The 15,139-nt window shown below is 36.5% G+C and overlaps 1 protein-coding gene across 5 annotated transcripts in view; it reads right to left on the bottom strand.

Moving 5' to 3' along the window:
• The window catches only part of SPAG9 (sperm associated antigen 9), a 142,744-nt gene that overhangs the window by 67,479 nt on the left and 60,126 nt on the right, over positions 1-15,139 (bottom strand). For 3 of the 5 annotated variants that reach the window (XM_027870610.1, XM_027870609.1, XM_027870611.1), the window contains exon 4: positions 7,180-7,274. In XM_027870610.1, coding sequence (XP_027726411.1) covers positions 7,180-7,274 — 95 coding nt within the window. Of the gene's footprint in view, positions 1-6,232; positions 6,592-7,179; positions 7,275-15,139 lie in introns of those variants that run through there. The other 2 variants (XM_027870612.1, XM_027870613.1) reach the window with 2 other exon arrangements.

Below are 15,139 nucleotides of genomic sequence, written 5' to 3'. Positions count from 1 at the left end.
TTACTACCCTTCCTTCACTCTACAATCCATTCAAGCTGGCCTTCTCACCACAGTTCACACACTGGACTTCATCTCACTCACCTCTGAGCCTCTGCACTGGCTATCATCCCCTCAAGCCTGGAATTTACTTCCTCCTTATCACAGAATTACTTTCTAAGTACAGCTAAGTATAACTTTCTTGGTGAAGTTTTTTCTGATTCTCCTGATAATGTCTATTCTCCATCTCTCCTCAACTTTGTTAAACTTAATTCTCTTGTATTTGTTTTGTATTCAAACCTAAGAGTTCCCTATAAAAATAAAATTACAGGTCCAGTCCCTTTTCCTATCTCTCCTGTGTATATTCATTCTGTACATACTCATATGTTCTCTCCCAAGATAGAATGTAAGCTCCTTGAGAGTAGGGATTATTTCATTTTTTGCCTTTATATCGCCAACACTGAGCATAGTGCCTGGAAAACTGTAAGTGCATTTTAATATATTCTTGTCATTTGACTGACTGATGGATACAGGTTGACTTCTGAGTCCTCCCTTCCATCTCTCAGATGCTGTGGTTCCTTGTTTCCCTAAATTCAAATATAAAACTAGGGCAAAATGCTTAAAATAAAAACAAGAAGAACTTAAAATATATGTATTTCATACTAAAAAACTAAGGAAGAAAGACTCCTTTTCTCTCTGAAACTACACTTAAATACTGCTTATCTGAAGTAAACAGAGAAGTTATACACTGGGGAGCCAAGATGGTAGAGTAAAGGCAAGGACTTGTCTGAGCTCTCCCAAACTCCTATCCAAACAAATTTAAAATAATGCCTCAACACAAATTCTGGAACAGCAGAACCAAGGATGGGATGAAACAATTTTCCAGGCCAGGACAACTTAGAATGTAGGCGGGAAAGGTCTGTTTCACTGGGATGATGAGAATGCAACAATCTAGCATAGGCTACATCAGCACAGGCCACACCACAGCAAGCCAACAACAGGCCTTGGGGGGCAACTGAATTGGCAACAGCATCTTCCAAAGCTTTCAGCACACAGACAGTAAAGAGATCAGACAACTGGTCAAAAGAAAATTACAGGGAACCATTTGCTGACACTGTATGCTGGACTCTGTTGCTTTGCCCATACTCAGTGTTGGGTTACAGTACCAGGGTGAAGAGGAGCACTAGCACCACTAGAGGGTGCAGCAGCAGGGGTATCGGGGGTATGGTCATAGTTCTAGTGTGGAGAAGAGTGCTTGCTGTCACCCACAGACCAGAGCACAAGCCAGGGGAGCAATGACAAGACTTCTCCTTAGATAATAACACCTTGAAGAACTGAAGACTTAAAGACCCCCAGAACCAGCTCTGCACATAGCAGCATGAAAGACTTGAACTTTGGGGCAGTGCCCCCTCCACTCTGGAAGGAAAGCCCAATTTTAACATAGAGTTAAAAATCAAGAAATAGGCTGGAAAAATGAGCAAGCAGCAAAAAAAAGAACCTAACCATAGAAAGTTACCGTGGTGACACAGAAGATCAAAACACAGACTCAGAAGAAGCCAGCAAAGTCAAGACTGCTACATCCAAAGCCCCAAAGTAAAATATGAATTTGTCTCAGGCCCAAAAACAATTCCTGGAAGAGTTCAAAAAGGATTTTAAAACTCGAATAAGAAAAGTAGAGGGAAAATTGGGAAAAGAAATGAGAGTGAGGCAAGAAAATCATGTAAAAAAGAATCAATAGCTTGGTAAAGGAGATGTAACAAAACCCTGAAGAAAATAACACTCTAAAAAACAGAACAGGCCAAATGGTAAAAGAGGCACAAAAATCCACTGAAGAGAAGAACTCCTTAAAGAGCAGAATTGGCCAAATGGAAACAGAGGTACAAAAGCTCAGTGAAAAAAAATAATTTCCTAAAAATTAGAATACAAGAAATCAAAAAACAATACAACAAAAATCAAAAGAATGATAAAAAAAAATTGAAGAAAATGTCAAATATTTCTCTGGAAAAACAAATGACCTGGAAAATAGATCCAGGAGAGATAATTTCAGAATTACTGAACTACCTGAAAGCCATGATCAAAAAAAAAGAGCCTAGATATCATCTTTCAAGAAATTATTAAGGAAAACTACTCTAATATCCTAGAACCAGAGAGTAAAATAGAAATTGAAGGAATCTACTTATTTCCTCCCAAAAGAGCTCCCAAAATGAAAGCTCCCAGGAATATTATAGCCAAATTCCAGAGCTCCCAGATCAAGAGCAAAATATAGCAAGCAACCAGAATGAAACAATTCAAATATCATGAAGTTACAGCCAGGATAACATAAGATTCAGAAGCTTCTACATTAAACGATCCAAAAGCTTGAAATACGATATTCCGGAGGGCAAAGGAGCTAGGATTACAACCAAGAATCCCCTACTCTGCAAAACTGAAATATAATCCATCAGGGGGAAAAACTGACATTTAATGAAATAGAGAAATTTCAAACATTCCTGATGAAAAGACCAGAGCTGAACAGAAAATCCAACTTTCAAATAAAAGACTCAAGAGAAGCATAAAAAGGTAAACAGGAAAGAGAAATCATAAAGGATTCAATAAAGTTAAATTCTTTATATTCCTACATGGGAAGATGAACTTGTAACTTCTAACAATCTTTATCATTATTAGGACAGCTAGGAGTATACACAGACAGAAAGCATGGGTGTGAGTTGACTATGATGGGATGATATCTAAAAGAAATTAAAGTGTGAGAAAGATGGATTCACTGGGAGAAGAGGGAAGCGAAAGGCAGAATGCGGTAAATTATCTCACATTAAAAGAGGTGTGAAAGAGCTTTTACAGTGGAGAGGAAGATGGCGGAAGCAGTAGAAGACAACACTTGAGCATTACACTCATCAGAACTTGCTCAAATAGGGAATACCATACACACTCTGTTGGGTATAGAAATCTATTTTACCATACAGGGAAGTAGGAGGAGAAGGGAATAAGAGAATGGGGGTGCTGATAAAAGAGAGAGCAGATTGGGGGAGGTGGTGGTCAGAAGCAAAACACTTTTGAGGAGAGACAGGGTAAAAGCAGGAAGAGGGAGAGAGGCAGAGAGAGAGAGAGAGAAAAACAAGGGAAAAATAGGATGGAGGGAAATACACAGTAATCATAACTGTGGAAAAAATTTTACTCTGATAAAGGTCTCAATTTTTCAAATATGTTGAGAACTGAGTCAAATCTGTAAGACTACAAAGTCATTCCCCAATTGATAAATGGTCAAAAGATATGAACTGGCAGTTTTCAGAAAAAGAAACCAAAGCCATCTCTAGATATATGAAAAAAAATCTCTAAATCACTATTGATTAGAGAAATGCAAATTAAAACAACTCTGAGATATCACCTTACACCTATCAGATTGGCTGCTATGACAGAAAGAGAAAATTATAAGTGTTGGTGGGGACGTGGGAAAACTGGGACCCTAAAGCACTGTTGGGGGAATTGTAAACTGATTTAAACATTCTGAAAAGCAATTTGGAATTATGCCCAAAATTTTTTTAAAAGTCAAAAATTATTTTTACATGTAACTGGGGCAAAAAATAAAATATTTTTTTTAAAGTTATACACAGCTTTTTCACTGTTATCAAACCTGCAAAGGCTATGCTCTGACAGAGACTTGGTTTGTGATAACAGCAGACTGCCAAAGAGGGAATTATAATTCACATTCTGTTACTACAACTCCATCAGAATAATATCACTAAATACTCACCCTCTCTTTATGGTATCCTGCACTTTGGAACAAAAACTCAAAGCCCAAAGACTGTACATATTTGAAACACTATGGTTTCCTTGAAACAAAATGGCTTCCTTAGAATTAAAGAAATCATAAAGGATGAAAGATGACATACAACACATTCAAGCGAAAATCTGCCTAAAAGTATCAGATTTAATAAAGTACCTTACCTGAAACACTAGTTTTTAAAGATATATTTAGTTTCATTTTCATTTATTATATAAAGCTATTTAGAAAAGTTCATCTTAAATTGGAAGCATAATGTACTTCTTTAAAGCAAAATCATTTCCCATCAGGATTCCGTAGATTATGCAGAAATAATTCAATAATTGTATATTAAAAGGTCAAAACTAATAAAATTCCAGCAAATTTTTTTAAAAATTTCATCTTTTACATGCTTCATGATTAAAGTTGAAATCTAAGTACATTAAAAAAATTCAATTCTAATTTAATCATTTTCAAGATATGAAAATTATGGAAACTCCCTGAAACTAAAGTTTATTTCATAAATAATGCAATTAGTTTTGAAATATTTTTATTTTAAAATCAAATATATAGATAAGAAATAATTAGAAAGATCTCTCTGTACAATAATAATTATACTACTACTGTACGCTTATGAAACATTAGTTTTCCAAGCATTTTCATATTATCTCATTTGTCCACCATGACAATCATTTGAGAAATACAAGCATTCATAGCATTTTACAGATGAAGAAAGTGAGGTAAAGAGTTAAATGGCTTCTCCACTGTCACATGGCCAGTGAGAGTTAAGACTTAAACCCAGAACTTCTGAGTCCCAGTACAACGCTATTTCTCCTATCATGTGGCCAATAATAACATAGGCTTTTATTGAGACTATCCTATAATAAAGTAAAATTCTGATGTGAAATTGATAACAAGCAACTCTTACATCTATAGTTCAGCCAGCTACTTCCAGTTCTTAACATATACAAATTACAACAGGACTACTTCAAAAGTCTAAGGAGTCTAAAATTTTACTGGGGACCAAGCACAGATCAGTAATATTTTTATTCAATTAAATTAAAATTTTAAAAGTAGACTTTCTCTACAGTATGTTAAATTACTTTAAAAAAAACCCTAAAATACGAAAGTAATTCATCTAATTAATATTCAGCATGTTTTCTAAGAGTTTATATAGACACAGTATGGAGGTTGAGTAGGGGGTTTTAAAATATGGAGAATATGAAACAAGAATTTCTATTCATGGGCTAAGAGTCTTTAGTTTCATAAACAATATGTTCTATAAAATCTTAATAACATCAATCTGAAACAAAGAACTAATTGTCACCACCTCGAACTTATAAACGTAAATTCTGGGCTTTAAGGCAGCTATTGAATAATTTAGACTATGAATAATCAGAAGCGCTCTTAACTTTATTGGTACTTCTTATTATTTCTTTTTAAATGGATTAATTTCACTCTTAGGATACTTTTTGTAAACTTTTCTTTTGTTTGAAAGAACAAAATTTAACAAAGTTGTCCAGAGCAAACAAGGGAAGGGAAGTTAATTTTTTAAAATTTTACTGGAGGCTTTGCTTTTTAAATAGTACAGAGTAAGCAGCGCTGTCTACTTTTTAGCTAACATAATGAACAGCAGCCAAAGTAAAGAGATTAACAAATGCGGTTCCCGTGCCACCCCCAACCCCCAACAAGCATGGACATTTGCCACCCAAGTCTCTACAAAGAAAAGAAGAAAGGATAACATCTGACAAAACAATAGTGAATAGGCTTTATAAAGCTTTCACAGCTTTAATGCCTAAATAATGAAAAAATGAGCTCACTATCCAAAAAAAAAAAAAAATTCGAAACCTTTTCGGTTTAAAAGCTTTTCTTTTTTAAAGAACTGATTTACTGGTTCCCATGAATTGTAATACTAAACAATGAGCCCAATGATATAAGAATTCCCATCAATGCTTACAAAATACACCCCATTCTTGGTGTGTAAGTTTCAAAATCCAGTATCTTATAAAAGCTTAGGTAAACGCTTAGGTGCTTAATGAGAGACAGGATAAACTTGGGTTGCCGGGCTCCATAACTGTTCTTACTCATTCACTTTGCCATAAGCCAGCTTCCAAGACCACGCTGTCCTTGTACTCACGTTGAAGCCCAAAGTGAACATTATTTCTTCTGCCCTCTGGTTGCCCACACAAAGCTTTCTCTCCCCAGGTCCCAGGTCCAAAATCACTTTAACCACAATCAGAGCACCTAGCTTCGGGCCATCCCCCATTGTTTCATTCTGCAAGCTAAGGAATACAGCAGAGGGAGAGCGGGGAGCAGGAAGGGGGATGGGGTAGGGGAGCCCTGCTGCTACTGCTACTGCCACTGCCAGCTGCCGCTGCCTCCAGAGCTAGGAACCAGTGGAGGAAGGAGGGAGGTAGGAAGGCAGGGTGGGAGGGAGGAAAGATGCCCCGGAGGGAGGGTAGGGGTGGCAGAGGAGCAGCAGCAGGAGGAGGTGAGTACCTGAGTATCCTGGGCAGGTTCTGCGTCAGAGCGGGCACACCGGTAGAAATAGAAAAGTGCACAAGAAGCAGAACAGAGAGCGACACCAAGATAGCTGAATTAATGACCACCGCCCCGCCAACGAAGCCAAACACAAATAGCAGCATGCATCCAGGACTCATGGCGCTGTGCGGGCATGGTGACCCGCCGCTGAGAGGAGCGAGAAAGCTACAGAACAAGGGCCACGGGGCGATCTTTGCTGTGCAAGTTTGTCATTCAGCGGCCACGGCCACAAAAACAATGCCATCAGCAGCTCTCCACTGGGCTCTGCAGCGGCGGCGGTGGCAGCGGAGGCAGCAGCAGCAGCAGCGACTCCCAATCAATGACATCACCCTACTCTCCCCACCTCACAACCATAGAGCTGCCGCTCTTAGCATCTGAGCAGCAGCCTCGAGAGACAGCCAGCTTATTAACTGTTTTTCCCCCTCCACGAATTATCCTGGCTTAGCTCATTGGTCAAAGCCTGCTGATTTACATAATTTATTCACAATTCCACATCAAACAGACATCCAGCTAATAACCCTTTCAAACCCATACCGTGGCAACAAAAATTAATCTAAACATAATGATAGAGAGAAATGAAAGTTATATTCAAACTCCTACAAACTCTGAGAATAATTAAAAACCAAAAAAACCCCCCAAACCAAAATCTTTTATCATTTTTTTTTAAACATACAGAAATATCTCAAAGCTGCCTATCTGGCTATCTCCTGATTTAGCCTTTTAATAGTCAAGGCTGCTTCCATTCTTTTCTACTCTATTCTCTCCCACAACATTCCAAGCATAGAACAGAACTTTCTGAATCAGCCTGACTGTTATTCTAGGATTGAAGAACACGGCAACATAGAAATAAATAGTTGGGGGTTTTTTTTGCCCATTTTCAAGGCAAAATGTATAACAAAGCTTACCTAATTCTACTATGAGTTGTGGATTCTAGTTGATCACTCCCTGATAGCTGATGAAGTTTTGTTTTTTCTAAGTGTTCCATATAATTATGGATCATCTATTTAAAAAAAAAAGAAAGAAAAAACATGAATTAAAATGAACATTACTCAGAATTAAATTATATACTGTATATAAGAATAATTCATTTCTATACAAGTTTCATATTTATATCTTTATATCTTAGGACTACTCAGTGACATGCAAAAGGACATTAGAAATATATAAGTTTAAGAATGGCACTTAATGAAACCAACATCCTCTTTAACATATCAAAACACTTTTCATAACTCTTTACATGGTATCACTACTACAACTAGCCTAGATAAGTAGTTCAGGAAAATAAGAATGAGGGGGATGAAAGGTCACTGGTTAAAAGCAGAAACTAACATTTTTGGAAACACATGAAGTAAATCAAGGAAAAAAAAAACGAAAGGATATGTGAAACTTGAAATGAACCAATGTCCTGATGTGATTTTTCACCACTTAGCCAAAAGTATGGAAGTATAAAAATCATTTCTAATTTAGCATGCACAAAGAATTATTATATGTAGTTTCAACTTGGTTCTGTAGAAAATGAAAATTTTTTAATTTCAATTCTGAAGTGAAAAACTCCATTAAGATACTAAATAACAACAGGAATGAAAAATACATTTCTCATCTATACTGTTTTTATGCTAACTTGAGGTAATTTTATAGAATATACTTGTCTCTCTGACATCTCTCAAGTCGAGGATTAAATTTTAGAAAACTGTACCTAGAATGATATTGTCTGGAACCTTAAAATAAGCATGGTAATTTCTAAGGGAATGTGAAATGCCCAGTATTATTTTTTAAAATAATCTTCAAATTTTAACTTAAAGACAAAAGTAAAATGCATATAATGAAACATGTATTTCAAATGCATGTTTAAAGAATTGGAATCTAGAAGCCTTATACTGAAAAATGTTAGATTAAAAAAAGAGTAGACCAAGAATCTAAGTCCATCTTAGGATGTCTGTGTAGGAAACAGGCAATTATATAATTATATGCTTTATATTATAAGGGACTTAAAAAGGTAGAAAAATGATTTAGAAACTCTGGGTAGATTCTTAGAAGCAGAATATCTACTATATCCTTACTTATTTGGAGAAGATGTAAATGTGGACACTGCCATAAATATTTACCAATATACATAAAATCTTTGACCATACTGAAAGAAAACTATATAGCTGAAGGAAATGAAAATGAACAACCAATTTTTTTAAATAATCAAAATAACAAATCTTTACTAATGAAATGTTATAGAAAATTTGCTTACAATTATGAGATGCAAATTACTTTATCAAGTACAATTTACTGATCAAATTACATTTTTCTTCTGAACCAATAACAGTTATGCCCTTATTTTATTGACAAGTCAAAAAGTGGCACAAAAATTATCAAAAAAATCCATCATGCTATTTCTACATAGAGAACACTCTTACAGGAAGACACACAGTGAAGGGGAAAAAAAACTAATGGGAGTAAGGGGAAAGCATTTAATGCTTTAAAATACACTGAAAATGTTAGAAAATAATTACAGCATTAAAGTGAAAAGTTTCCTTCTATCCTATATAATGGCAGTCTTTATGGTCACAAGGGTTTTTTGGAGACTTTGTGTCTGGCAAATCTTAGAAGTAATTAGCCATTTTCTTCTAAATAGAAGAACTACTAAGACAAAACCTTCTGAAAGCATAAGGAAATGAGTTATAATTTATGTCTGAGTTTAAATTGGGTAAAAGTTGTAACTATTCCCATGTAAGTCTACTGTGGTACTAATGTCCCATCATCACCAAAATACACTGTTACCTGTAACAGCCAACACATCAACCAATATAATGATTAAGGGTTGTTACTTAAGAGTTTGAATAGATACGAAATAAATCAAATTTTAAAATTTCTTCAAAAAATAAAGCTAGCTGGGGCAGCTAGGTTGCACAGAGCATACAGCACTGACTGGCCCTGGAGTCAGGAGGACCTGAGTTAAAATCTGGCCTAGACACCTGACACTAGCTGTGTGACCCTGGGCAAGTCACTTAACCCCATTGCCTAGCAAACTAATAATAATAATAATAATAATAATAAAAATAAATAAAGCTAGCTCTTAGCAAATTCAACTCTGTCAACTGTTGACTATGTCAAACAGTTAATATTCAACCATTTCTAAGCTTCACAGATGCATTTAAATGGTAAAATTGAATGTTCTTTAACTATTTAAAAAAGAGGCAGGAAATTCCTTCATTCCTCATCATTAATATCTATTTTCTATAAATATAGTAGTCAAGCAATAAGCATTGTTAACTGCCTCTGTGCTGGGCACTGATAAGCACTAGAGACAGGAAAACGAAACAGAGACAGCTTCTTCTTTCAAGGAGTTTATGTGTTACATGTTCCCAGACAGGGAAATATAGACTACATAAAAATTCCTGGGAAAATCAAATGAGGTCTCTGGAAGGAAGCAGCTTATAAGCTGAGCCTTGAAGGGAGCTACAGAGTCAAACAAGTGAAGATGATGAGGGAAAGCATCCCAGACACTGCTAAGGCACATATAATACATCTTAAACGCAAAGAAAAGACTCTTCTTTACAATTATAACAGCAAAGTTCTCAGCTGTTCATTTCTGAAATCTGAAAAGCTCCTTTCTGAAACTTTAACCAAAAGCAACTGAAAAATGGGAAATTCCAAAACATCCCTTCCAGGGAGTTGGTTCCAGGTCTCATTTTAAATAAATAGTACACAATAGTGTATCCAGCTTGGCTTCCAAATTATCAGAGAATCACAGGATTTGAGAGCTGGAAGAAATGCCAACAGTCATGACAAATCCAACCCACACCTGAAAGGAATTCACACTAAACATACTCACAAGGAGCCATTCAACAATTCTTGGAGACTTCTAAGGAGGGGGCTGTCTTTGCAACCTGACTTACATCATCATTCATATTAAATGTGCCTCTCCAAATTTACCAATTCTCTCTTAATTGCCAAATGTAAAGGCTTCAGTTCTCATTCTCATTCTTAACCTATCTGAAGCATCTGAGACTACTAATCACCTTGTTGGGTCAATAAACATTTATTAAACACTTCTATGTGCCAGGCACTGTGCTAAGCCCTGGGAATACAAACAGGAAAAAGAAATACAGCCCCTGTCCTCAAGGAACTTAAAATCTAATGGGGGAAGACAACTCGAAAAAGGAAACTGGGGGTGGGGAGGGGGGAAGCATGATAGAGTCCAGTCCAAAGCCTATGGGAAATGAACAGATGGTTGGTCTGGGAGATCTGTTTAAATGGAGGTTTTAGGAAGAGTTTGAGTACTAAGGCTAATCTCATAGGAGATCTCCTGGATAAGTTCTTTTCTCCAAGTTTTCATTACACTGATCTCTCCCAGTTCTCCTATCTGCTCAAACACTCTTTCCCAGTCTCCTATGGTGGTTCTTCAGCCATGTCACATCCTTATTAACAGTTAAGTGCCCCCAAAGTCTCTCTCCTGGGTCCCTTTTCTTTTTGCTCCATATTATTCTCACTTCGCAATCTCATGAGCTCCCATGGATTCAATTATCATCTCTATGAAGATGATTCCTAGATTGGTGATCTATCCTAATTCTGCCTCCTGAACTTCTATCATGCATCATCAATGACCTCTTTTGAACATCTCAAAAAGCCTATCTCAGAGGCACCTGGAGATCAATATGTCCAAAACAGAATTCATCTTTCCCTTCAAACATGCCCCTCTTCAAAACTTCCCTAGTAGTCAAGGGCACTACTAACCTTGCAATCACCCAAGTTTTGAAGACAAACCTCAATGTCATCCTCAGCTTCTCCTTCTAACTCATCCCACAGGTTGTCTGTTGCCAAATGTTGTTTCTATCTTCACAAGTTCTGCATACATCTCCTTTTCTCCACTCATACAGTTCTGGTTCAGGCCTTTATCACATCTTGCTTGGACTACTGAAATGGCTTTCTAATCAGCCTCCCTACCTCCAATCTCTCCCTACTCCCCATCCTCCACTCAGTTACTAAGGTGATTTTTCTACAGTAAAGGTCTCGATGTCACCCTTGTGCTTAAGGAGCTCCAGTGGCTCCCCAAGACCTTCTCTTTGGTATTTAAAACTCTTCACAACGTGATGTGTTCCTACCTTCTTAGTCTTTTTCACATGCACTCTATGATCCAGATAGGGTGCCTTACTTGCTGGTCCATGCACGTAACACTCCATCCCCCATTTCTGTGCCTTTGCACTAGCTGTCCCCCAAGCTTGGAATAGTGTGCCCCTCTATCTCTGCTTCTTAGTTTCCCTGGCTTCCTTTGAAACAGTTAAAACCCCAGCCACTACAGGAGACCTTTCCCATTCCCCCATTTGCTAGCTGTCAGTTAACTGGCACAAATCTGAAATTAAATCCTGCCTCAGGTACTAACTAGCTGTATAATCCTGGACAAGTTACTTACTTAATCTCTGTTTGTCTCAGTTTCCTCAGCTGTAAAATGAGGATAATAATAGTACCTGCCTCCTAGGGTTGTTATGAGGATTAAATGAGATAAAGCACTTAACACATTGGTTGGTGCATAGTAAGCAAGTTTAATAAATGCTTGTTTGTTTGTCCATGTCCTTCTTGCTCCATTCTCTTTTTCTGGGGTGCTAACTGCAATAATTACAGAACTTCCAGTAACTTCTCCTTTCATTTATGCCATAGTATTTCTTCACTGTATATTTTGAACTCCCTTATATCTACTCATTTCTTCACTTTCTCTGCTGGTTTTTCCACGGGATTTTCCTTCTGAAGATTTCTTCCTTTTTTCTGCTTTTGTCATTCTTTTACTTTATTTGAAGCATTTCTTGTAGTTTTGAGATGAAAAGGAACTAATTTAGATGTAAGCTCTCATTCAGCCATCTTGCCTGAAATAAATGTGGTTATATTGAAAACTTACCCAAAAAATAAAATCCTGAATTCAAGTTAAGCAACAACCCTGAGTTCAAATCCTAATACCTATTTACTACATGTGCCATTCTGGGCAAAGCACTTAACCTTCTGAGCCTCAAGGGATACTAAATTAAGAGCAGGAATGGGGTATTAAACCTCTCCTAATCAAATCTCTCATTTTACAAAAAAGGAAAATGAGACCCAAGGAGGTGAAGTGACTCGCCCCCTGGTTACACAGAGTCAGTCTCTTCATATGTAAAATGAAGATAAAAATATTACTAACCACAAATTGTTGTGAGGATTCAAATATGATAAGATACATGAAGTTTTCTGTAAACTTTATGGTGTCATATAAACTTGAACTGTTACTTTCACTAACAGTAAATTAAGGGATGATTGTTTATAAAAGAATTCTTCACCTTGCAAAAAAGATTCATAGTATTTTATTCACACTATGTTAGAGCTGAAAGGAACATTAAGAGATCATTTAGTCTAAATCTCTCAGATGAACGAACTTGTTCCTAGATAATAAAAAAAAAAAGCCAAGACTTGAACCTTCTTCATAGTCCAAAGCTCTCCTAGCTACACATCAACCACTCAAGTTACTGTATATCTCCTCATAATCATTTTTATAATGCTTATTATAATCAAAAGTGTCTCCTCAGGTTTTAATTGGTCCCCTGTGCCCTGGTATGGTAACCTGGAACTCAATGTTTGTTCTTGTCTTCCTGGCCATCCCCTACAAGAACTCATCTACTTATGTACTTAATAATCAAACAGATCTGTCACCTCATCAATTTGGGAGAGCCCTCTAATAAAGCGTTTCATTACCTATTAATTCCTGCTCATCTCTTGCAGCTCTTATTCATGCACTTCATGAGTCTGCCATAGAGCTTTCATCCAATGTCCTGAAGGTCTTCCTTGAGTTCTCCTGACATTACAAGGGTATCAGTAGAGCACTCTGGCTGTCCACCCATCATCTATTCCTTGGCAACAACTTTTATTCCTGTGCTTCCAAGTTCCTCATTCATTATATGTTGCAGCCATCTTGTGCTTCTCCATTGCTACCTGATGATAATCATTCTTAATTATCTGGACACTTTTATTCCATGTCTTGCTGCAACATGGGGAAAATGGATGTGTCAAAAAGATGGGCCTTTGATTTCACTGAAAGATTGGGGTTGAAGAGGTTTATTAACTTCCTCAAAGCAATCCAGCCCATTCTCCTATTCTGGTTCAATTACAGGCCTAATCATCATTCCTCTGCATTGTTTGTGCCAGGTATACTTAACTGATGGATGAATTTTACAGGTTTTCAATCCAAATATATGTCCTAGTCTGGGCAATAGACATTCTTAATTCATTTGAGCTTCCCTCTATGGATGGTCAGGCCATCCTTACTTCTTGAATGATCACAGATCTCTTCTAAGAGGCTCTGTAATGATCACAGACTTGATGCAACTGGTACAATGTCATCCACAAATTGAACATCTGGAAAACCTCACCATCCACAGAGGAACCCTCTTCAAGTTGGACTCTGTGTAAGATCTCCATTGTTATGGTGGATACCTTTGGTAAGCACACATCTAACTGTCTTATGCTTCTCTTTTTTTGATTAGAAGATCACTGAACAGGGTTATGTCTGTTATGTCTTTCAAGAAATTTTGAAAGGTTTTGATGTATGGATAAGAGGCATTTCATTAGAAGAACCCTTAACACAGACTTTATGTTAACTCTACCAAAGCAAATGCTTTTTCATAACCAATAGTACTATAGGATCTTATATTTTGTACATCTTTCATTCAAGTGCAAAATGGCAAAGATGTGGTCCATTACTGAATATCGTTTGTGAAAAAGTAATTGTTCCTTACTAATATCCTTACAAAGGATGTCTTCAATTCATGTATTTGGACATATCACATCAATCCCTAAGAATTCTCATGGCTGTATCCTTTAGATACAGATTACCAATCCTCTATTGATATAATCTGGATGTTTTTCCCATCTTTGTTCTTTTTAGTGCTATTTCTACTTCCCAGATAAACGTATCTGTAATTCCAAATGCAGTGGTTCCACTCACCTTCATGGTGAAAATAAGTTTGTCATAATAACTTTTCTGAATCTGTTTCATTTTTCTTCTGTTTTGGTCCATAGGTTCACCCTTAGGATGATTCTACTTATGTGTATGTCACACCAAGTTTTCTTTAAAATGGTTCTACTCTGTACTGTTTCTGTCTACTTTATGAGACAATACTGTTCATAACTGAAAGGTTTTAGAAACAAATTTATATTTTCACCTAGTGTTGCCTTTGGCAGCCATCTCTCTCCACTTAGGAAGTCAAATGCTGGCTGAGTAAGGTGTTTATTGGCTTCTTTTCATCTTATTGTAACAATAGATTTGTAATGGTTAAATTTATCTATAAAATTATTATTATGATGATCATTATTCATGTCATTTCTAATGTCCATTTCCCATTTCCCTTTGCTGATTACTTGCTTAAACAATTCAGGATTGAGTTGTTTCAATGATAAACCATCTTTTTCTCATTATTATTCTTTCTTCTTGCTTTTTACTAAGTCCAGTCTTTGTACTGAGAAGACAATGGTCTGATTGTACACTGTTAACTGATTGAGGGATGATTCCCATGATGACAATAACAAGTCTTTTCCTGGCCGTCAACAATATAATATAGTTTTATTTTTTTGTGTGAAATATTTGGAACTTGCATTTCCAGTGCCTACCAATTCTCTTCACAAATTGTGTTTATGATATAAAGGTGTGAGACTTCTTTGAAATCTATACATCTTTAGCTTCTTTCTTTCATCTTTCTTCCTTTTTTCTCATATTTTTTCTCACCATTCTCATCTTTTCCCCAACTTCTGACTGAAGTCACCAAATATCAGAGTGTCTATGAATTTAATTTGGAGGGTTTTATAAGTTCTTCATTACATTTTCTATCTCTTTATCCTAAGCATCTGATATTGGTACAT

This window comes from Vombatus ursinus, unplaced genomic scaffold (genome assembly GCF_900497805.2).
Source record: "Vombatus ursinus unplaced genomic scaffold, bare-nosed wombat genome assembly UNPS02014797.1, whole genome shotgun sequence".
Classification (NCBI taxonomy): Eukaryota; Metazoa; Chordata; class Mammalia; order Diprotodontia; family Vombatidae; genus Vombatus; species Vombatus ursinus.
Note: the sequence above shows the minus strand (reverse complement) of the source record. Positions and strands in the feature narration are given on the sequence as shown.